The 23,017-nt window shown below is 46.2% G+C and overlaps 1 protein-coding gene across 1 annotated transcript in view; it reads right to left on the bottom strand.

Moving 5' to 3' along the window:
- Positions 1 to 1,113: 1,113 nt before the first annotated feature.
- Positions 1,114 to 23,017, bottom strand: part of ST8SIA6 (ST8 alpha-N-acetyl-neuraminide alpha-2,8-sialyltransferase 6) — a 478,017-nt gene continuing 456,113 nt past the window's right edge. The window contains exon 8 of the mRNA XM_078663574.1: positions 1,114 to 6,209. Coding sequence (XP_078519700.1) covers positions 5,732 to 6,209 — 478 coding nt within the window. The 3' untranslated portion in view covers positions 1,114 to 5,731. The remainder of the gene's footprint in view (positions 6,210 to 23,017) is intronic.

Genomic DNA, 23,017 nt, shown 5'->3' with positions numbered 1-23,017 from the left:
CACCTTTACAATGAAGCTTTCTTTCCACCCTCAGTCCTAGCCTAATAGTTTCAGGCTTTCATGGAGCATTCTGAATGCACACCAGCTCTTACCATCTCTCCTCCTGAAAGACCTTGACTTTTGTTTAAGCTATCTCATCTAGGCAGGCAGTAGCGGACACATTTTACAATCTTTCAAAGGCCTATGTAATCACATAAAATCTGCCTATTAAAGCTTGTTAAGAATTCCTCTGACATCTCTTGGTGGTTGACTCCACATGCTCGACAGCAAAAAGACGTTTATGAAGAGCCCTATCAGTTAGGGACCCCTTGGAAACATCACTGTCCTGCTGCTTCTATAAACTTGCTCTAAAAAGGAAGAAAGATTAGGTGAACAGCAAGGACTGAGATAACTGAGTATCAGCAGCTACACAGAAGAATCACAAGGCTTTCTGGATCACAGTCGAAGAAATTAGTGCCATGAAATTAGTGCCATTCTATTTGTCCTTGACCTTGTAAGCACAAGAATGGGCAAAAACATGTTGACGATTTTGGAGTGACTGGACCATTATATCCAAAAGCATCCATCATTTTGTTTTTACCCACACCTGAAGTACCTCTGAATAAAAGGAAATTCCTTTAGATTTACCTCAATGTATTTTCAAAGTCGATATGGTTCCCACCTTTATCCAGTTGGTACATTATCTAAGAAAACTCTTATTCTGGGGTTGAGACTATCCTGGGAGTATCACCCTACCAGGGTGGGATGAGGAGGAGCATGATAAAGCATGGAACGTGATTTGGGTGAGCCCTCCTCATCCAATATATTGTGATATAAATATATACCGTTTTGATGGGTTGACTCTATGATGTGTATATGTGTGTGTATGTATATATATATATATATATATATATATATATATATATATATATATATATATATATATATATATATATATATATATATATATATTCCATAATTTAGGCATATTCTTCACTTACTTCACATGACTCATCTGTATTCCTCGAAGATAATCGTTGTGAAGGTATTTTAATAATTGTGGCTATCATACCTTTATTCAAGTTGTCCAAGAAAGTCTACTAATTTGTCAGAGGCCCTCAACCTAGGTAATTGTTTATTTCTGTCTGTTCGATTTACTTTTTTTTTTCTAGGCCTCTCTGGAAATACCCCCATATTCCAATTGTATCCTCTAATTTTACCCTCACAAACGAATGATGCTTTTGAGCATACAATCTTGCAGACAGCACGATGTTTGCTATAGTTGTGACTATGCATATCACTTTGAAAACACCCATACCTCTATTAGTTTGTTTTATTGATGGCATTGAGATGTATACGGCAAGTGCTTTTTAAAGACTGTTAGACACATTAAAACATTAGGGGTCCTGTTGTTCAAACAGTTTTGTGTCAGTGGGATTTGATCTGCTGTAAAGGGTGCTGCCACAGTGAATTGATCGAAGCACAATTTCGCTCTCTGTAATGCGAATTTCATTGCTGCCAGTGGTGTTTTTCCAAATGAATTCAAATAATGTTGTAAGATTCTCTGCTTGTGATAAGGCCAGTGCTGCCAATTTTTTTTTAAAGCACCAGTGAAAAACGATATGCATAATATGACTCGAGAAAGAGACTTATTTTGTTTGCAGATATTGTGGAATGTTTCACACTGCAGCCGTTTTGCGTTCCAATACAAATAGCTCTAAAAACGGATGTAAATTTGAAAAAATGAAGCACTCCTATACATTCTTGTTTAAAATGTAATGAGGCGCAGGTATCCTCAAGAAAAGAAGTTCATTATTTGTGCACAATACATTGACAAAGAGTGGCTGCATTTTCCCCATCTCATCCAGATTAATTTTGGTGTGCATTTGGCACTTTGAAACACCTAAAAATGTGAAATTTGTAAATAACACGTAAACGTTATAATTAGTTTTCATGTGGCTCTTGCCAAAATTAGATAAGCTAATGAAAGTAAAGCGTTTTTTAAAATTCACAGTACTTTCACGGTAATATTACACTTACTAGCTGCAGGGTGGGTAGTGATTACTCCATGGTGGGTGGTAAACACAAAATGGTAAATTGATTAAAGAAACTAAGGGCCATATTATTAAGGCTGGCGATAACATTTTCACCGCTTTAGCGGCAGGAAACAGCCGCTAAAGCGGCGATAATTGGCGATAATAGGCTTGATAATACTCCCTTGTGATTTCCCATAGAAGCCCAGGTTTTGATGGGAGCGTGGGCTTGAACCTGGGCTTCTATGGGAATTCACAATGGCATATTATCAAGCCCATTATCGCCACTTTAGCTGCAGTTTCCTGCCACTAAAGCAGCGATAAGTTTAACGCCGTTCTTGATAATATGCCCCTAATACTTTTCAACCCATGACGGTTTGAAAATAGCCCACCAGCCCATTTTCTCATTTAATAGGGGTATTCCCAACAATGACACCTCCATGGAGTGTATAGTGGAAAATAATTAGCTGAACAGAAGACGGTTGTATGGTGCGACCTCACGGAAAAGAGGACCTTCATTTCGTCTCTCTGGTAGTCTGACTTACTCCACACAAACACTGATGGGTCCTGGGGAGACCACCAGTGGCCCATGATTTAGGCCAGCAGCATTTACAAAATGCTGGTCAAAATTTGGGTGGTATGTGCCTCGCATCCAGTGGTACTGTACTATGAACCTGGATGCTTCTGCTGCTGGATGAAAGAGGTGGGATTAGATTGCATAGGGTTACCGCCATGCATATGAGCCACGGATGATGCCGCAAGGTATGGGTAGTGAAAAGCAGTGTGCAGAATCACATCAGCAGAACAGATCACCCATTGCCACTAGCTATTACCTTTTGTACATACTGTTGAACCAAACATACAATGAAGGCCTACATTGCTATTTTTCTTTGAGGGCGATTTCTGAGCATCACCTCTAAGGAATGGTGGTGCTTACATGTATTCATTTAGCTAGAAATGCATTAGGATGCTTTGAGGAGGCGAAATTTTAATGAACTGAATTAAGGTTTTTTTAGACATTGGGGCTGAATCACAAAGTTCTTTCCAAGTATAAGTCACACTTAAACCTGTTAAATATCACAAACTACAAATCTGTACGTAAGTTCACCTCACAAAAGTGTGATTTTGTAGAGGAAAGAACCAGTAGGGAATTTCTTCCTCTGGACAATGCGCTGTTTTAACAAGCCTTTGTCTGTCTGTCACCCTTTACTCCCTTCTTCATTTCATGAAATTAACCTGTTAACAGATCTGTTATAACTGATGAGCAGGTTAAAAAAGGGAACTAGCTTGACTTTCTCAATGTCTATCTGCAGTTGTCTTTGCTTTGCAAAGAGCTATTTACGAATGACAACAAAAATTACTTTAGCTGCCCTCATTTCTGGGCTATAAATTCATATACTGAACGTGTAGTATTTGAGTACCGTGGCATGGAATTGTATGCTGTAGATTTTAGTTGAATCATGACAACCTTTACTGATTTTTAAGTATTTTCAAATCATACCTCAGTAGTAAAAAAATCCCTGAGAGATTGTTTGCTCTGGTTTCATTCACAGAGTGGTAGGTAACATTATTTGGCTTAATATATTAATACCTACATTTTATCCGGTGTTTGTTTTGATTACTAGGACTATGTATTTTGCAGCTTTCTCAGCAGCGACCCTTTGAAGGGCATATGTTTTCCGACATCCAATGCTCATCTGAAGCACCATCTTATTTGAGAATGAGTAACCATGTTGCAGCTATCAATTAGCACAGAGGCGTGGCCAGCTAAGGCTGTTGGACCACAAAATGTAATGGCCCAGATGCATGAAGCTAAAAACCGCTCGCAAAGAGGCAGATTCTCAGAATCTGTCCCTTTGCAACCGGTAGTTTTGCATTTGGGATGCATCATCCCAAATGCAAAAATCGCAAATTGAGAATTCGCTAAATTGCGATTACTTGCATTTAAGGAATCTCAAATTGAGATTCCTTAAATGCAATGCATTAAAGTTTAAAAAATAGCAATTTCGCTAATAGGGCTTGCAAATTACCATGAAGTACAACTTCATGGTAATTTGCAAAAACTTTGAAAAATGCACTAAAGTGCATTTTTCGAAGTTTCATGCTGTGCACACACATGCCCTATGGGCATGTGTGTGCGCAATATATGTGCACAGATCCATTTCAGGGGTGCAACAGGGTGTCCTTTGGACACCCCTGCACCCTTGAAATCGCAATCTCATTTTGCGATTCGCTAATTGTGATTCGCAAATTGAAAATTCTTCCCATTCATTCCTATGGGCCTGTTGGCCCATAGGAATGAATGGGGAGGCATTCCTTAATTGCGACTCGCAATTAAGGAATTTTAAGAAATCGATATTTTTAAAGTGATTTCTTCTTGCATACCATTTTGCTTTTCCTTATTAGCGATTCCTTATTTTTCGCTAATAAGGAATCGCAAAATGGATGCTTGATGCATCTGGGGGAATATGTATTAAAGTCCTCTGAATAGGTATACGTATGACATTATCATAATATAAGCAAGATAAAAATATATTCAACACAAACATAATATGGCTGGATTTGAAAAAGTGACCACCCCAGCCGAATGTTAGAGAAGCAACTAGGGAAAGCAAATTTGCAATAAAAAAAAAAAAAGACAAAAAATACCAATATGCTTCTCACACACACACATTAGTAACTTTTTGGTATTTGAAAATGCCTAGGCATCCGTTCCCTACTTTTACCTTAGCATCTAACATACTTCCAAAAGAATCTGGGAGAAATCATGTGACTGTGTACATTTAATACACATAGTGCTAGGAAAATTGCCTCATTACGCAAATTCTGACATGAGTAATTTGTGCACGGATCACAGGGGAATACCCAAAAAGTTTTTTTTAAAAGTGCCCTTGTGCAAAAATGTTTTACTTTTTGAGGCCCAGATTTACTAACACTTTGTGTTGAATTTGTGTCACAAAAGTGATGGAAACCAGTCAAAAGTGAAGAATTGGGATTTACTTTCCTGTGCAAAACTTGTTTTGAGCTAGAAAGTAGCCGGAGAGTAATGTAAATTAGTGCTATGAACTACTATGCCCTACGTTACATCAAGGGGGAGTAACATGGGTGGGGCATGGGTGTTCCCACGCAAGCACCCATAGTTTTTGATGCAAACCCATATCTACTCAAAAAGGTAGAAATGATTTGGTACCAAAAGTGTATGCCTCCTCTAGGCAGGTGTAACGGTCAAAGTTTTCTTTTCCCAAACTTTTCCAACTTTGAATGTGTGCTGTACTATTTAGCACATATACAGAATAGGAAACTTTTAAACTATATGTAAGTGTATTATTTTGTACTGGAAATATATTCTTACTGTACAAAACATATGCTAGACGTCATACACACACCTTTGTTCCATATTACAAGTGTTTGTGCCTAGGTCAAGGCAGCCTAGAATGTGCCAGCAAAGAGGGAGAGAGACAGTGCCATATCTTAAAAGTGGTGGTGCTGTTCTGCTCTCTCCCTTCCATGCAATGCAGCACAGCAAGCATAATTGCTGATCTGTGTTGAGTAAAAAATAATACATTTGGTCCCATGTTGCTTACATATCTAATAACTCTGTGAATAGGCCCCATTGCCTTCAAATTTAGTAAAAAAGGGCGGATTCTCTAAGAATCATCAAAGACTGTAAATGCTATTTTAAGCATTTGCATACAATCTCTTACTTAAGCCTCATCAACCTAGTCTTTGTGTTTATATTCACACTTACCAACCTGCAATTTGAGTATGCCTTTGCTGTGAAGTTGCAGAATTTGGATAAATTCTTTAGGCATTGCATGGAAACCGGGCTTTGGCAACTGGTTGTCATAATAGTGGTGACTGATTAAATTCCCTTCCATGGTTTTAGAAAAAGGCCAGAATCCATAAAGGGTAATCTGGTCGCAGAGCTCTATTGCTGCACTTGTAATCATTAACCCTGAGGACAATCTATAGGATCGCACACCATTGGCTCTCCAAAATTGACTCAGATTCTTTAAGTACTTTGGATGGAAGAATATTGCCTTCTGATTTGTTTGTGACTCATTCAGGGTAGTGAACACTTTAAAGCATGGAGCTGTGTTGCTGCTGTAGGAAAATGCAGGTAAGAGAAAGTATGCACCACCATATTTTGTCATGTTCTGAAGAAAATCGGTTTTCTTTCCTTTCAGTCTGCCATATCTGTCAAAGAAAAACATCACAATACATTTTTTCAAGAGAAATTGTTATTTAAATGTACTCAGACATAAACAGCTTAAAAATATTTGATAGTTATTAATGAGTACACATTTGTGTCCATTGTGTGAAAGGCCAGTAAAAGATAACCCACATACTACATTTGCCACATATGCATCCTGCACCAATATATGCTCACAACCTTAAGCCTAACTCACTGTAAAATTCATGATTAATTCCGTAGTGCATAATGACATGAATAGTGTTTGAAATGGGATTTCTGGTTGGCTTGGGTATGCACCTAAGCCAGACAGAACCCACCACTCTAGTCAAGGTAAGTACGTTACACATCAAAGATAACCTGTGCTCACACCTGGAGGCTTGGCACAGAGCAGTCAGGCAATGCAAAAAGCGTTTGTGCATCACACTCACACCAGTGACACAATGAATACACTACAAAAGACATATCACACAGCAATATATAAAAAATATCCTTTGTATTAGGAATAAAATCACATTAGACCATAATCACAAAATCACTGTGCCTCTAGGCCCTTGATATAAAGTCACATAAATCATAAAATCACTTTACCAATCGACAAATTGTCATAACATCATAAGGTAGTGTAATCAAGTAAATACTGGTAGGTTGCACTCATTATGAAAGTACCATTACTTCACATGTAAGGGAAATCCTGGAATAATGCTTGTTATCCTGTCAAATGCAAAGGAACACAACACACATTGGCCCACATGAATCAAGCATTTTTGGAGTCGCAAACGGTGCGATTCCTTAAAATCGGCCGTTTGCGAATGCAAAAGTGCTGTTTGGGATGCATCATGCTATTTTAGAAATTGCAATTTTTTTGCAAATTCTAAAATTGCGATAGCACATAAGAAATCGCAATTGTGCAATTTCTAAAATGCTATGCATCATTTCTTAAAAATGTGCGATTTTACAAATTGGAAGTGCAAATTACCACGAAGTTCAACCTCGTGGTAATTTGCGAAATTGTTCAAATATGCACAAAAATGCATTTTTTAAACTGTTAAGTTACAGACACACATGTCCTTAGGACATGTGTGTATGTAACTTATACTGAAAAGTACATTTCATGGGTGCAGGGTGGGGTCATTTGCACCCCCCTCTCCACCCTTGAAATGCATTGATGAATTTCTATTTCAAATTGCGAATTCGCAATTCCCATTCATTCCTATGGGCATTTTGGCCCATAGGAATGATTGGGAATTGTGAATTCGCAATTGAAAATTTGCATTTTTTATGCAATTCGGTAAAAATAGCGATTTTTACCGAATTGCAAAAAAAAAGCTAAAATATTCATGCATAGGCTTTTGCGATTTCTAAATTGCGAATCGTTATTTTTCGCAATTAAGAACTCGCAAAAGCCGATATTGATGTATGTGGGCCATTGGCACACATCAGGGACTAAAACTGAAGCAGGTAAAGGAATATATAAATCATGTGCTGAGGCTACTATGCAAATCCTAGCAATGCAAATCAACATATATCACAACCCCAGGGGATAGTATGCAGTAGGTTGCACACCCAAGGAAGGAAACTACAGGAGTTACCCAACATCTCTATAAATGAGTAGGGTGCAGCTTTACTGCTCTCGTACTATACTTTATACAGTAATTCCTACACTCAATGTGGGGCACAGAAGAATCTGTGCCCCTATCACAGGGAATATGGTAGGTTCTGGGTATTTCTTTCAGATACAGGCCTCAGCCAAGGTCTCCCCCTGTCCCGGAGCTGAGGTCCAGTGCCACAACCAACACAGCAGCCGATTGGCCCCACCAGATAGGCACCAACGGGAGGCGTACGGACACTCCAGACTCTGCGGGGCTCCCACACTCGGTCCCCCGCATGCAATGTAAGGGAGCACATCTGCCAGTGAACATGTGGTGCCATTGGGGCGAAATACTACTTAACAAATGTGGTGGAAGGAGAAAGGGGCCTGGGACCCAGGCAGAAGACCACTGAATCGCTGTAAGCCCTCCCTTAGGCTTTCGAGGTCGGAGACATGGGAATGGGGGTTCGGGGCAGCCAAACAAAGTGAGGTCTGCCCCCTGGGCTAATTGGGAGGGGGTGGGGCAGGCTGAGTAGTGGCCATCTTGTGGGTTTTTGGGCTACATTGGGAATAGCCCAATGTCATGTATAGCCCAAAGGTGTAGAAGGACCTTTTTCGCGCTTTCCCAGCCACCATTTTAGGTTTGGTGCCCTGGTGGCTGGGAGCGCTGTAGGATTTAGCTTTTCTCTTTGGGCCTTGTGGTCTGTGTTAGTGGTAGTGCCAGAATAGTTTTTCTGGGGATTTTCAGAGTAGGTATTGTCACGATCGTTTAGAGGGAATTTTCTGAGGATGGCTGCTGATGATTATCATGTGCTCGAGGCGGTACGCCAATTGAGCGAGGACCGCCGGCTGGATCTCCCAATGCCGGAGGCCTCTGGAGGCGCTCACCCGGCGAGGCGCGCCTTGATGGGGTTAGCAGCCGCAGTGGTGGCCTGCTGGCCCCCCGGAAAGCTCGCAAGGAGATGGTGAGTGCTGGGGGCCGTACCGGTGCCATGAGCCCAGTTCGTTAACCCCGTGCCTCACGAGGGCGGGAGGTTGCCTGCAGTGTGGGGGAGAGGGGCAGAGGGGCATGGAGGGGAGAGCGTCCCGTGTCTCCTCATCCATGTTGCAGGGGTCAAGGGGCCGTTCCTATGGGACAAGAGCGGCCATGCAAGGGAATTAAGTATGGGCAAATTTTGCGGATTTGCGGTCTGCAAATTCACGTGAAATTGCAAAAAAAATCCGCGAGTTCGCGAAAAAATTTGCGAACTCGCGGATTTGCACAAATAGACTGTACTTTCTACTTCTGCTGGCTAATCACTAAGTGCTACCTCGTTGGGTAAATGTATAGTGCTTTTCCTACACTGCAGCTGCGTAAAGGGCCAGAAGATTTGTCTCCAGTGACCATGTGTGCCTGCTGAAACTTTGCCACCGCTGAATTTGAGCTTCAACTGGCCCACAGGAAGCACTTACAGAGTTAAATGTAAATGTAAATGTGGTAGGGGACATGGGAGGAAGAGGCCCCTGGGTTGTGGAGGAGGGCTGGGAGGAGGGGGAGGTTTCCCCTATTGAGGTGGAGTCGGAAGGGAGCGAAAGGGATTGGGATGGCCTGGATATTTTCTCCTCATGGATGCAGGAAGTCCGGGGGTCGAGCCAGCCAGAGGGGCATTTGCGGGTAGGGTCAGGGGGTTTGGGAGAGAAGGATGGAGGAGTTCGGGGGCAAGACTGATGGGGGGAAAGGGTGGGCCGTGTGGGGGCTTCGGGGTGGAGGCCAGGCCTTGTTGGGGGGGCATGGGGCCGCAGATTGGGAGTGGAGTGATGGGGAGGGGGAGCAAGGAGAGGGAGGGGAGGCAGTGAATTTGAGTGTGGTAGGCCGAGTGTGGGCAGCCAGCACTTTGGGGACGGGCAGGAAGAGGAGTTGGGATGGGAGAGAGAAGAGGTTTAGGCCCAGCACACTAGACCATTCCTTTTTCTTGCCGGAGGTGGAGCAGCGAGGAGCGCCAGACTTGGCAGGGCTGGGAGCGGCTCGATGGCACCAAGGAGAAGGGAGGGTGGAGCCTCGCGTGGCGTACCCACTACCAGTGGGGGATCCCGTCATGGCTGTCATAAGTAGGCCCAGGGCGGGCTCGCCGGCCCCAACACCAGCTGGGACTCAATGATCCGGGGACAACGGGGCGCAGGAGCTCCAAGGACAGACATTTGAGTGGTGTTAGGAGGGTGCAGTCTGCACCTCTGGCTGAAAATGCCTTTGGTTCCAGGGAGGAGGAACTAGATTATGATGAAGATAGCGTGGAGGTGGGTGAGTTAAGGGACATGGAAGACGAGGGAGAGGGGGGCCGAGTAATGCTGTGTGTAGTGTTTTTCAGGTGTCACAACACCAGGCTGAGCCCATGGGTCGGACATCGTGCTTGGAGAAGCGGTCGGCCCCCTTGGCAAGATGGCCAGAAGGACGACGGGAATCATTAGAACCAGGTAAACAGGCTGTGGGTGTGTGACCCCTAATAGTGTCAGTGGGTGTTGGAGGGGGGTAGGTTACAGAAGGGTAGGTTTGTACAGGATGTGGGAGTAGGTACAGATGACTCAGGTAGGAAGTCAGAGGGGTGCAGGGGCACAGAGGACGCAGGTAAGGCATTCGGGGAGCTCAGGGGACAGCGTGAATGACAAAAAAGGGACAGTGGAAATACTGGCAGTGGAGCCCAAGACCAAATTGGAAAGTAAGGAATTAAAGATAAAACGGTTGCCTTACATGGGCGTCACAAAGCCATTGGGCGCTTATTTAATGCTGGCAACTAAAGAACGGATGTGGAAGGGTGAATACGTGGAGATGCTTAAGTTAGGGCAAAAGAAGGGTCCAAGGAGGAAGAGTACCAATTAGCTAAATGGCCGAAAGTACCGCTCACAATAGAGAATTAGACTGCGGTATTTTTAATATATGAAAGTGTGTACTGCGAAAAATACCCGGAGAGGTGTGTTGCCATATTCAAGTGCATGGACGTGATCAGGAAGGCCCAGATTACAGAGGGTGGGTCTGCATGGACCCAATACGATGAGGAGTTTAGAGCATGCATGGCGTGGGACACAGTAGCCAAATGGGGTGAATTAGATACAGATTTATGGCAACGTACAATGGGGCTGTCCGGAGCAGGAAAAGCTATCTTCATGGCCAGCAGCCTCCTGCTAGTGTATCAGCCCTTTCAAGGGCGCCCCCCTCAGGGAGGGGTGGGGGGCACGGGAAGAAGACAGTCGGGAAATAAATGGGCCTGCTGGGATTTCAACAAGGGACTGTGCACTCGGGAGTACTGCAGGTTCAGGCATGACTACTCGAGTTGCTGAGGTAGACATGTGTGGTCAATTGCTTTGGGGGAGGGCAGGTGCAGCAACAAGGGAACCAGCAGTGGCGGTCAGGGTGCTTAGGACGGGGGACAGCAGCAGCAGCCTTTCTCAGGCGGGTGAGGTGCTAAGGGGCCTGGGCCAAAAGGCCTTACTCCGGTTAAAAGAGACAAATTTATCGCAGCCCTGCAGAGTTATAAGAACACAGAGGCTGCAGAACACTTGAGGAGGGATTTCAGGAAGGTTTTCAACTGGGGTATGGGGAACCTAGGACAAGGAGGTGGGCAGACAATTTAAAATCAACTAAGGGGCATCCCGAAATAGTGCTGGAAAAATTGGATAAAGAGGTGTGTGAGGGCCACATGGCAGCACCCTTTGAGGACTGGCCACTGGAAAATTTGGTTGTGTCACTCATAGGAGTGGTGCCGAAGAAGGAACAAGGGCAGTTCCATTTAGTATAACATTTGTCGTGGCCAGAAGGGGCCTCAGTGAATGATTTAATCGACGAAAATTAAGCTACTGTGTCCTATTCATCAGTTGACGTGGCCATGTCACTGGTAGTGCCCGCAGGCGCATCGACGATGAAGGCAAAGTGCGACATAAAGTCAGCTTTCCGATTACTTCCAGTCCATCCGGATGATTGGAATCTTCTGGGCATCCATTTCAAGGAGCAACACACTACCTAGATGACTTTTTCTTTGTGGGCATCTCAGACTCCACGGACTGCCAGAAGGTGCTGGACAGTTTCAATGAGATCATGAGGGAACTTGGGGTGCCTTTGGTACCGGAAAAGACTGGGGCCCTGCATGGCTCTGTTCTTTTTGGGCACTAAGTTGGACTCTCAATTGATGGAGGAACGCCTTCCGGAGGACAAAAAGCAGCAAATGTTTGGGCTGCTCTTGACAATGTTGTCGAAAAACAAGGTCACTGTGAAAGAGATTCAGGTGCTATTGGGCCACCTTAACTTTGCTTGTAGAGTGGTGAGGGTAGGACGGACATTTTGCAGGGGACTGGGCAGGACACTAGCAGGACAGAGGCCTCCTCATCATCATGTGGGGCTGTCTGCGGGTGTGAGAGAAGACTTGCGTATGTGGCAGTTTTTCTTGCAGAACTTCAATGGCATTCACTTGATGCGGGAGGGTGACATGGTATGGGACGTCCATATTTTTTCAGTTGCATCAAGGAGCAAGGGCTTTGGACTCTATTGGCAAGAGAAGTGGTGTGTAGAGCAGTGGCCACCAGAGTGGGTGGGGGGGGTAGGAGCATATCCTATTTGGAATTCTGCCCTCAGGTGGTGGTGGTCACACTATGGGGCGAGAAGTTGGCACACAGGAAGATAACTTTCAGAATTGACAACATGGCGGTTGTGGAAGTTGTGAATCACCAGTCGGCCAGGGAAGAACAATTTTTGAAACTACTGAGGGTGTTTGTGTTGGGCTGCTTACTTGATGATATTACCTTTCGAGCAGTGCATGTGCTGGGAGTGGACAATGACATAGCGGATGGTTTGTCTCGTTCACAGTGGTGGAGATTCCGTGGACTAGCCAAGGATGCAGACAGGACCCCGACCGGCATGCCACAGCATTTGTGGTACGTAGGTAACACAGGATGTCTCAGCTGGTTTTAGGGTCTCTTGCTCCATCCATGAAGACTGCATTCAGGATGGCATGGGAAGAATTTTTGCGCTCAGGTGCTAGGCGGCAGGACTCACATGCGCTTCGAAGGGAAGACGTGATACAGTTCATCCTGGATCTGATTGATAAGGTACTTTCTAAGGTTACAATTGCGGATAAACTGGCAGGGATTGCATTCATGGGGAAATTGTTGTGAGGTTATGCTCCATCCGTGGGAGAAAACGGAACACGGTTCCTGGAGGGTTGGGCCCGGGAATGTGGCTGTGCAAGCAGAGTTAGGAACCCAATGTCTTGGGATTTGTTGGGGAGGGTTCTTCAGATTTTGCTAGGGTTATGTACCGATGGTTATGAAGTGTGTCTTTTCTCCACCCTGATGGTGTGGATGTTTTTTGGGGCCTTTCAGGTCTCAGAAATGTTAGGAACAAAATCTGGGGACGACTTCTATGGAGTATGGTGTCCCCTTAAAGGATAGGATCCTCATTTGGCTACGGAAATATAAAACAGATCAGAGAGGAGGGGGTTAATGGGTGTCCTTGCAGGCTGCTGAACCGTAGCTGACTTGCCCGTGTAGGTGGGAAGCAAGGTGGAAGAACCTTGCTCCCAGCTCGGTTGGTTTATGTTTCGCACATGCTAATGGGCGAGTGCAACAACTTCTCAGCTTTTTGCAGTATTGAGGAAAGAGCTTGCGGAGCTGGGGATTGATGGCAAGGTTTTGGGACACATTCATTCAGGATTGGGGCAGCAGTGGAGGCGAATAACAGATGCTGGTGTGAGGGGACATCATGAAGTTGGGTAGATGGTCTTTGGATTGCTACCAGGAAGGGCATCGGGCGGGATGTAGTGCGATTCTGTTGTTTCTCCTCATTCAATTTTCTCGTTTCAGGTTCGATGATGGGTCCCCTCGCCAGGGAGTTGTCTATCTGGATTGTAGGACATTCCTTTTTGAAGTGGGCACAGGTCAAGGCCCACACCAGTTATTTTGGGGAAAATCTGGGATTTAATAAAGATTTGTTTAAAGTTTATTGGAGGGGCAAGGAGGGCATGTAATGGAAGGAGTTGTTGCAGGTTTTGAATGGCATCTTGGTGGCTGGTGGGTGCCCCGACGTGCTGGTGATCCATCTTGGGGAGAATGACATGATCAAGGAAACAGGTTTGGCTCTGATGAGGAGCACAAAGCGGGATTTGCCTTTTATAAAGTAGCAGTGGGCGGGTTGTGCTGTCATTTGGACTGAATTTGTTCCTCATAGGGTCTAGAGAGGAGCGCTTAATCCGGGGGTGGTAGACAAGGCCCGGAGAAAACTCAACACTGAAATGGTGCGCTTTTGTCTGCATCTGGGTTTTTCTAGGATTGCGCAAAGGGACATTAAGTACGATACACTGGGTTTCTTAAGGGGAGATGGAGTACATTTATCCAGGCTGGGTATGGATTTGTACCTACTGGAAATCAGGGAGGTTCTGGCCAGGTTGTTGAATGTGCATCGACCCTAATGGGTTATACCTAGGAGGCAGGGGGGCAGGAAAATGGTGAGCCGGCGTTTCCGCCTACTCTCCCGCCTTTTCCTGGGTGGCAGAGTTTGTTGAAAGTTGGCCAAGATTGGCTGTAGTTTTTATTTATGTGTTGGTAGTTTGTGAGCAGGGGCAGGGAAAGGGTAACCAGGTAGGCTAATTTAGACTAGATGTTTGTTAGTTACAGTTGCACAAAGGCAGGTAGGGCTTTGGTTCATTGGAGGATAGGATTTATAAATGCAATATTGTGTAAGATTGTCTAATATGGTTGTTACGTAATGTTATTTTGTATTGGGCAGGGGGGTTTGATGTGGGGATCGTATGGATGGGGGGAACAAGGGTTCAGGTAATTTATGTATAGTGATGTTTTAGTTTTGTAAGGCAGTTACCAGTGTTAATAAATTGTGATATGCACCTGTTTCAATAAAGCAGCCTTTTACACACACAAAAATTGGTCTTGGTTTGGCTTGCCCCCTCCCTCCCAACGCTGGCTCTTAGTAGCGGAGCGCAATCCGTCGATCCTGTGCGGCTGAGGCGGCGGTGAAGTTCCTGCATCGGTCTTGCAGGGAACACTTCTACCTGGTGCAGTCTCTGCCGGGTCTCTGGGCCCGCTCACCACCAGCCTTTTCTGGGACTCAACGGCAGTTGCAACCCTCGAGCTGGTACCCTGCCGCTGCCGGAAAAGGGGTGGAGACGCACTCCGCTTTGGGAGGTTGCCAAGCAACCGTCTGGGTGGGGCTGCAGGCAGGATTCTCCATGTCGGCTTCTTTGCGAAGACATCCACCCCTCTCTCCACAGGGCCATCATAAGCAGGGGGGAGGACTTTTTCCTCCTCAGCTTTCCACTCCCGTCCCTCTAGAACCATGCTGCCAGGGCCATGCTGCACGCGCTGCTGGCACCCAAGAACGCTCTTCACGCACTTCCTCCAAAAGCATGGGGAAAAAGGCAGCACGTTACCAGCGATTTCTGTCCGTCATCAAAGAGCTCACCAGGCGCTATTTTCCAATGCGTAGGGCAGGTCACCCAGCCCTGTGAGATCACTGGGGGCACATAGGCAGGAAGAAGGCGATAGGGCAGCACACAGAGTAAAGTCAAAGTGGTGGTTTCTCCTGGTAGACTAAAATCCTCTTCTCTGATATAGTCTGTAAAGCCAGCAGCGACTGGTTATAAGTCCACGTAGTGTCTCTGAGTCACTTTAGGTGCAATCTGAAGCCCTTCTTGGCATGGCAAAGGTCAGCAGACATCAGGGCAGAACAACAAAGCAGGGCAGAGGTTCCTAGGAACAGTCAGCACAGCAAGATGGGGTAATACTTTCAGTGCAGCAGACTTTACTCCAGCAGAGCTTCTTCCAGGTCCTGTAGTGTACTCCAAAAGTGTGCTTCAAAAATGTGGGGTCAGAGCCCCTGTACTCATACTCTGAGGCCTGCCTTCCAGAAGAGGGGAGAAGGTTCCAGCAAGATATGGTCAGTCTCAGGAGTGTCCCTCCACCCTTGCACTGACTCCAGACATCAGTAAGGTGTACACAAGCCCTTTGTGTAAGGGCAGGACACAGCCTATGCAACTGTTAAGAGTCAACGCCACTCACTCTACCAGCCCAGGAAGACCATTCAACATGCAGAGGAACACAGATGCAACCCTGTTACATCCAGCTCTCCCTGTGCGATGGCTGTCTGGAAAGTATGCACAAGCTGACCTGTCACTCTGGCCTAAACGCAGATTTGAGTCAGGCTGCAAAGCACATAACACTTATGAGCACAGAGAAATGCCCACTTTCTAAAAGTGTCAACTCTAAAATAGTAGTAAAACATCCACCAACAACAGTAAGTGTGAATTTTCACTACCATTCCAAACATACCAAACATGGCATCGCTACTCCTCTCAGGGAATTCCCAATGCAAACCAATGTGAGGAGCAGGCCTCACAGTAGTGAGAAACCAAATAGGCTATTTGTCACTACCAGGACCTGCCTCACAGCTAAGGCAGATGACCTACCTTTTACCTAGACAGCAGCCTGCCCATAGGGCTATCTAGGGCCTACCTTAGGGGTGACTTATATGTAGTAAAAGGGGAGTTGCAGATGTGGCAACCCTTTTAAAAGCCTCGCCACTAACAGAAAACTCTGCAGGCAGGCCCTACAGTGACAGAGGCCTGACCCAGGTTTGAAAGGCTACTTCTGTGGACAGCGCAATCAGTGCTGCATGACCACTAGTAGCATTTAATTTATGGGCCCTGGGTGTATGGTATACCACTGTACGAGGGACTTACAGGTAAATTAAATATGCCAAACAGGTGTAACCAATTATATCAAGTTAACAAGAGAGAGCACATTCACTTTAGCACTGATTAGCAGTGATAAAGTGCCCAGAGTCGTAAAGCCAATAAAAACAGGTCAGAAAAAATACAGGAGGAAGGCAAAAAGTTTGGGGATAACCCTGCAAAAAGGGCCAGGTCCAACAGATAGTAAGGGAAAAAGACAATTTATTTTTCTCAGTAACTCTGAAACTCATAATTTGTGATCTCCTGCCATTAGGAAAGATAGCGGAATCTGGACAGACACCTCGGCTACTTTGTCAATAAAAGCATGGCTTTTGTCGTTGCACCATGTTCCCAGCCAAATTAGTGATTCTGATCTGTGGAAGTCTTCACAGAGATAAACCATGTTCTAATTTTAGACGCTGTTACGCTACACAAGACTGTTGGCAGCCACATGGAATGCCGCAACGCTGAAGCAGAGAATCAAGGGCAACCCTGAGGGTTCCACCCGACTGTTGCTCCCCCCTCTGCACTGTGCTACATCGCACCGGGCTGGACACTTCCGCTGCTTTTCTAATACCTCCTCGCTGTGCCGACCACCTAGTCAAGACAAAAAGTCTCCGGAGCATCTGGAGGCCCTGCTGCTGATGCTGTGGAGGCAGGGGGTGGATCCCCTCCTGTGCTCCGCTCCTGCTTGGCCATCTACTCTGGCTACTCACCCCTGGTATCTTCACTAACACGTCTGGCCAACAGTGACTGGGTGAGAACTGCGAGGGTTGAAGTGAAGAGCCTACAGAGTAAATGTTGCCCACATCACCCAGACTATAGGGAACTTGGGCTGGGAGTGCTGGGCTGTAACTAAGGCAGCAGTAAAACAAGTGGGAAACAAGCATCCTAGCTTGGCCTCCAGTAGGTCTACCGTGGTTCAAGGGGAGAAGGTGGTGAGTGATTAAAGGGGCCACTCTAGGTTGTGGTGCGAATTGCTGCCCCACTTCCCCTTGCTTGTTGCTGCCAGCCACCACCCTTCTCCAGACCCTGCAATAGCTCCTCCCATTTCACAATCCCTGGAAGGAGCTGACCCAGTGGTAGGGCCGCACTGAACAGAGCATTGAGCTCTAAGAAAATGCCAAGAAAGCAGCACTACCACCAGTGGCAACTAAGAGCAACTTACAGCTAGGAGTGGCAATCAGCAGAAATCTCAGCAAAGTCCAGTACAAAAATAGCAGGAGTGAGTACCAATTGAGAATCAACATAAACAATCAGCACACTTGTGGCCCCGATAGCTTCTTTATCAGCACATGGTAGCTAACAGAGGGTGTGTGGCTGTGCTGCTTCCCAGGTCACAGGAACCAGGCAGCTTGCTCCCCTGGCTGAACTCAGAAGGGCAGTTTATTATATTCCATCAGTACGCTCGTGCCCACTTCTGCCCCAACACCCTAACACAAGGATCAATACAGAGAGGGCATAGCAGCACTTCCCGGACTGACCCTTTGTACAGATCCTCAGGCAGCATGACAAGGCAGATGCAGCAAACCAGCAAGGTCCCTGCATGCAGAAGCTACCCGATTGGTGGGTGCAGCTTGCAAGCCAGGAGCCCTGTGCAGCGCTCGTCAAAAACAACCACATTCCCCATGGTCCTCAACTTCGACAAGCAGCTAAGCCAACTCCATAATAGAAGGAGGTATTGCATGCATCTCACTGCCTCTCTTCGGTGGTCAGGCCCACACCTGCCATGGACCCGCCAGTAAAAGCAGAACAGAAGCAAGTCACAGCCTGCCTCACACCCCACTTGTTGTGGCCATGCCCCCCTTAATCGACATTGAAGATCATAACAACTTTCCCACGGACTTTGCATGGGCTAAGGTGGCAATGTGGTCACAGTTATACCAATGTTCAGGTATCTGGCAATAGGCCCACTGTTAGACCTGGCGTTTCTTGATGTGATTACCCCTGACTTTTTGCCTATACCTCCCCTATTTTTGATGCTGTGATGGATTGCGTTCTACTGGCTTAGATGCTTTGGGCACTTTGCCACTGCTGTTCAGTGTCAAAGTGCAAGTGCTCCCTGTATAAAGTGTTATGGTAATTAGTTGTCCATAATTGGTATGTTTGCCTTACTAGTAAAGTCCCTAGTAAAGTGGACTATGTGTGCCAGGGCTGGTAATGCAAATGCTACTTGTGGGCCTGCAGCACTAATTGTGCCACCCACACAAGTAGCCCTAAAGAGAGAACTCAGACCTGCCATTGCAGTGCCTGCGTGCAGTTTGCCAACTGCCATGTTGCCCTGACAAGTGCACCCACTTGCCAGTCCTTACCCTTCCCTTTCCATGCACATCAGACACTCCTATGGTAGGTCCAAGGTACCCCCTGGACAGGGTGCAGTGCCTGTGAAAGGTAGGACATTTTCGGAGGTGTGTACCATGTCCTGACAGTGACATACTCTCCATTTCATTTTTCACTGTTGCAAGGCCATCTTGCCCATAGGACAGAATTGGGAAGGCTGTGTAATATGTTTCCAGCCTATCTTGCCATGGGCTTAAGATGGAGAGGTGAAGTTTAGTGTGCCTTAACTCACAATTTAATAACACATCTTTTTGTGAAGGTGTTTTTTGCATTGTGTGTTTACAAACACCTCTTTTAGAAGTGGCTGGTTTCTTTGTTCTAACAATTCTGTGCGTCTCTGCCTAGTTGTGGATTGACTGTCTGGATTTGAATGTAATAGGATCTCGGAAATGTCTTGACCAAGGGGAGGAGTAGGAGACAGCAACAGGCTGACCTGCATCTGGAGTGTAGGGGGGAGGAGTAGCCCCTGGAGGCAAAGAGGCCTGGGCTGCTGCCATAAAAGAATGGCTCCACCTCCTGCTGAGTGATTGAGGAACCAGACCCTCACTAATCAAAGGAAGAAGGTGTCACTGGCAGGGAGACACCCAGAACTGGTTTGAACTGGGGCCAGTGCCCCCCTGAAGAAAAAGACTTCAAAGACATTTAGGGGTATAATGCAGAACCCCCTGAAAGTTTGACTAATCAAGACTGAAAAGGATTGAAACTACTTTGTGGTCAAGAGGAACCTCTGCCAAGGAAGAACAGCTGAAGAGACTGAAAAGAAGGACTGACCCTTGCTGTGTGTTCTGGGGCTGGCCTGCAGCTTGCTGATTTGACTAAGGAGAGGCTAAAGGACTTTGCTGTGTGCTGTGTCCCCCTGCTTGAAAGGACTTTGCTGTGTGCTGTGTCCTGCAGTAATTTGTCCCCAAGGGCCCGAGGAGAGCTGGCTCCCTGTTGTGGAAACTCAGGAACATCAAAGTTTCATGTGTGCCACAGCGGCCCCGTGTGCGTGTGCTTTTTGCAGACTGAGACCTTCGTAAGCATTGCCTCGGGACTGGGTGGCACGAAACCCATCCGAGTCTCAGCGACGCTTTGTGCGTGTGCAGCCTGAGACTGCCGTTGCGGTCCGTGGTGCTGCTTGGAAAGTGCCCCATGACTGCAGTGCCCCTGCAGCATGAATCATCATTCATGCTGCTGTGAAGTTGTGTGTGGCCTGAGCCGTCATCGTAACGGAGGCTGCGGATCAAGATCGCCACCGCCGGCCCGAGCCGCAACGTGTTGAAGGATTTCGTAAAGATAAGGAAGTCATGAGGTAATCATTATCGTTGTTCGCAAGAGGAATCTGGCCAAGATCATCAGCTTCACAAGGTAGCCAAATGCACACCTATATTCTTCCATCTTAATCTTTAGTTTATTCCATCTGTAATCCTTTCGCGTGCAGCCCGATATCCTGGTCTGCCCCAGTACCACGTAGGTATGTATATTTCAAAGAATGGAGTGGAGTTGCACTCCCAATGGACGCACAGCATTCTACGTGATTCACCAGCAACAGAGAAGGCAGCGCCGTAACCTGTCCAGCTACAGCGTCGCCTTGCATCGAAGCTGCGTCATCATCGGGAGCGCCCAGCAGGACGTCCGATGAGCGGGGTGAGAGAGAGAGAGAGAAGCAGCGCATCCCCAGGTAAGGATTGGACTCCGGTCAGGAGCCGCAAGCATTTGTGTCCTGGGGAGGAGTGTAGGAGGAGTACAGGAGTGCTCCCGTCTCTCTCCCGCTGCATCGTGTTGGACGCATTGAGTCCTCTAGCGGCCCGGACCTGCCTGGCACTACCTGGCCGCCCTCGGAAGTTCAGGAATGTTGTCTGTGATTGGGGCCTGGTGGTGCCCGTGCTAATTGTGCCGATTGGCCTGTTATTATTCTTGCAATATGAAATGCCTTATTACTTGCATTAGGGATTGTATAATTCGTGCCTTACGAACTGCCCGATTACGTGCATTGAAGATTAAATTATTCTCGAATTACGAACTGCTGTATTACTTGCATTAAGGAGTGCGTTATACTCGCATTAAGGAGTGCATTATACTTGCACTACGAATTGCCTTATTATGTACATTGAGGATTGAATTATTCTCGCATTATGAACTGCTGTATTACTTGCATTATTGAGTGCGTTATACTTGCATTAAGGAGTGCATTATACGTGCATTACGAACTGCCTTATGTGCATTGAGGATGGAATTATTCTCGCATTACGAGCAGTATGAGGGCAGCGCCCATACTCCCAGAAACCAACACGGGCTGGGCAACTAGCCGGCTGCACCTAGCTCTAGTCCTCTTGATCCAAACTAACTGGATATACAGTCAGAGGAGCTAACCAAAACTAACATCAACCCCAGAGGGTTCGGCATCACCGGAAGCAGCTCCTACTGTCTCACCCGCCTCGAATGTCCCATAAACCCACTACAGATAATCCAAACATTTGTAAAGGGATTCTCACCTAGGATGGGTATCGCAAACACCATTGAGTGCCTGCTCCCCACGTACAGAGAACTGAAGCACCAGCCAAGCACTGGTCATGATCTATTTCTCTTCACTATTACTCTTTAAAACAATGTACTTAGTTGGAGGAGTTCCAAAAACCAGTGCTGTTGGCAAACTCTCACAAGAAACCGTACTGAACTTACATCAAGGCCAACTGGAACATGAAACTCCATGGAGCACTACCGGGGATCATCAAAATAACACCACTCTACTAATCTTCACCCCAGAATACATCTCCAGGCGGTGCCAGGATGTCTTAAACAGAGGTAACATCCTCCAACTGGTAACAGAAATCACAGAGCTACATGACCTGAGCTCCAAGGACCTTGTGGCAATTCAGTTCAAATGTACTGAGAATCCCCAGGTGGACTACATTGAACACATCCGGCAGGGCCAAGAGAGTTGTCACAGAAGGGCCTATCTTCGAAAGGTAGGGAAAAAAGATCACCTCACACAACGATCCAGGATATACTTTGCTCCTTCTACCACCAGGCCATACAACAGGGTCAGCCCAGATGCAGAGGAAAACCCGCTGTATGCTCAAGGGTGCAAGGGACCCCCCAGAGAGAGACGTTTTTGCACACAGAACCACTGGAGATCAGGGCAAACTCAATTTGAAGATCCCAATGATGTTGCACTAGTCATAGTGAGAATAATCAACCAGGTGCGTCCCATGGAGGTAAGAGTCGTGAGGCGATGGAACCAGGTTGGGGGGCAGGGGAAGGATTTGACAGACAGCCACGAGGGAAAATTAAATAAATCATTAATTTTCCCTCGTTGTCATCTGTCTAGATCCCCCCCACCCGGGGGTATAAACAGCCTTACTGAAAAGGTAGCCAAACCCAGACTTATATGGCTAACTTAGGTCATGCAACATCATCGTCCTGCAGGAGACTTGGCTGGCTGACCCTGTTCACATGCAAGGTTACACAAACTTCTCATTCCCAACTATGAAATGTGTGAAATTTGGACACCTCTTGGGGGATCTTGCTACTTACATCTCAATATCAAATATAGCCACTGCACCAGCACTAGCTGTCCAAATCCCAGGCATGTAGGCAATGAAATGCACCCTATCTATCAATAATGCAAAAGTTGATGTAATCTTCATTAACATCTATGTCCATCCAAAGCCAGGCTAACGGCTGCAGGAAAATAGTGCAGGAACTAAAGGCTAGCAGAAAACGATGACTCCACAAACTTTGTAATATCAGTGGATTTTAACCTGCACTTACTAGTTGCTTCCACTAGCGACCTAGCAGTAGCCCAAACTGTGCTTTGGGAGATACCCATTCAATTAAAAAATACACATTGACGTCGAACTAAAATCAGGTGTTGTTCGCTGGATAAACTTGAACATCTAAGTCTTAGGGCCCTCAACAGCAGATTTATATGTTATAACCCACCAGCAGCTACATATCACTCCATTAGGCCAGCATAATTCTGGATTATACATCTATAACCATACCTCTATTTCAACTTGTTCTCTCATACCAGAATATAGACAGCACTGGTAGCGACTACGTCTTGCAGGAGTTACTCTTCTGTCCAAATATAACTCTGAAACATTTCATAGAGACAATGGATAATACTTACACCAATGATTACCACATTAATCAAGGTCACTCCAGTCCTACTAATGCAACTACCCTTAATCGA

The sequence above is a fragment of the Lissotriton helveticus genome, chromosome 10, assembly GCF_964261635.1.
Source record: "Lissotriton helveticus chromosome 10, aLisHel1.1, whole genome shotgun sequence".
NCBI classification, from domain to species: domain Eukaryota; kingdom Metazoa; phylum Chordata; class Amphibia; order Caudata; family Salamandridae; genus Lissotriton; species Lissotriton helveticus.
The sequence above is the reverse complement of the archived record's forward strand: the minus strand, read 5'-3'. Positions and strand labels throughout refer to the sequence as shown.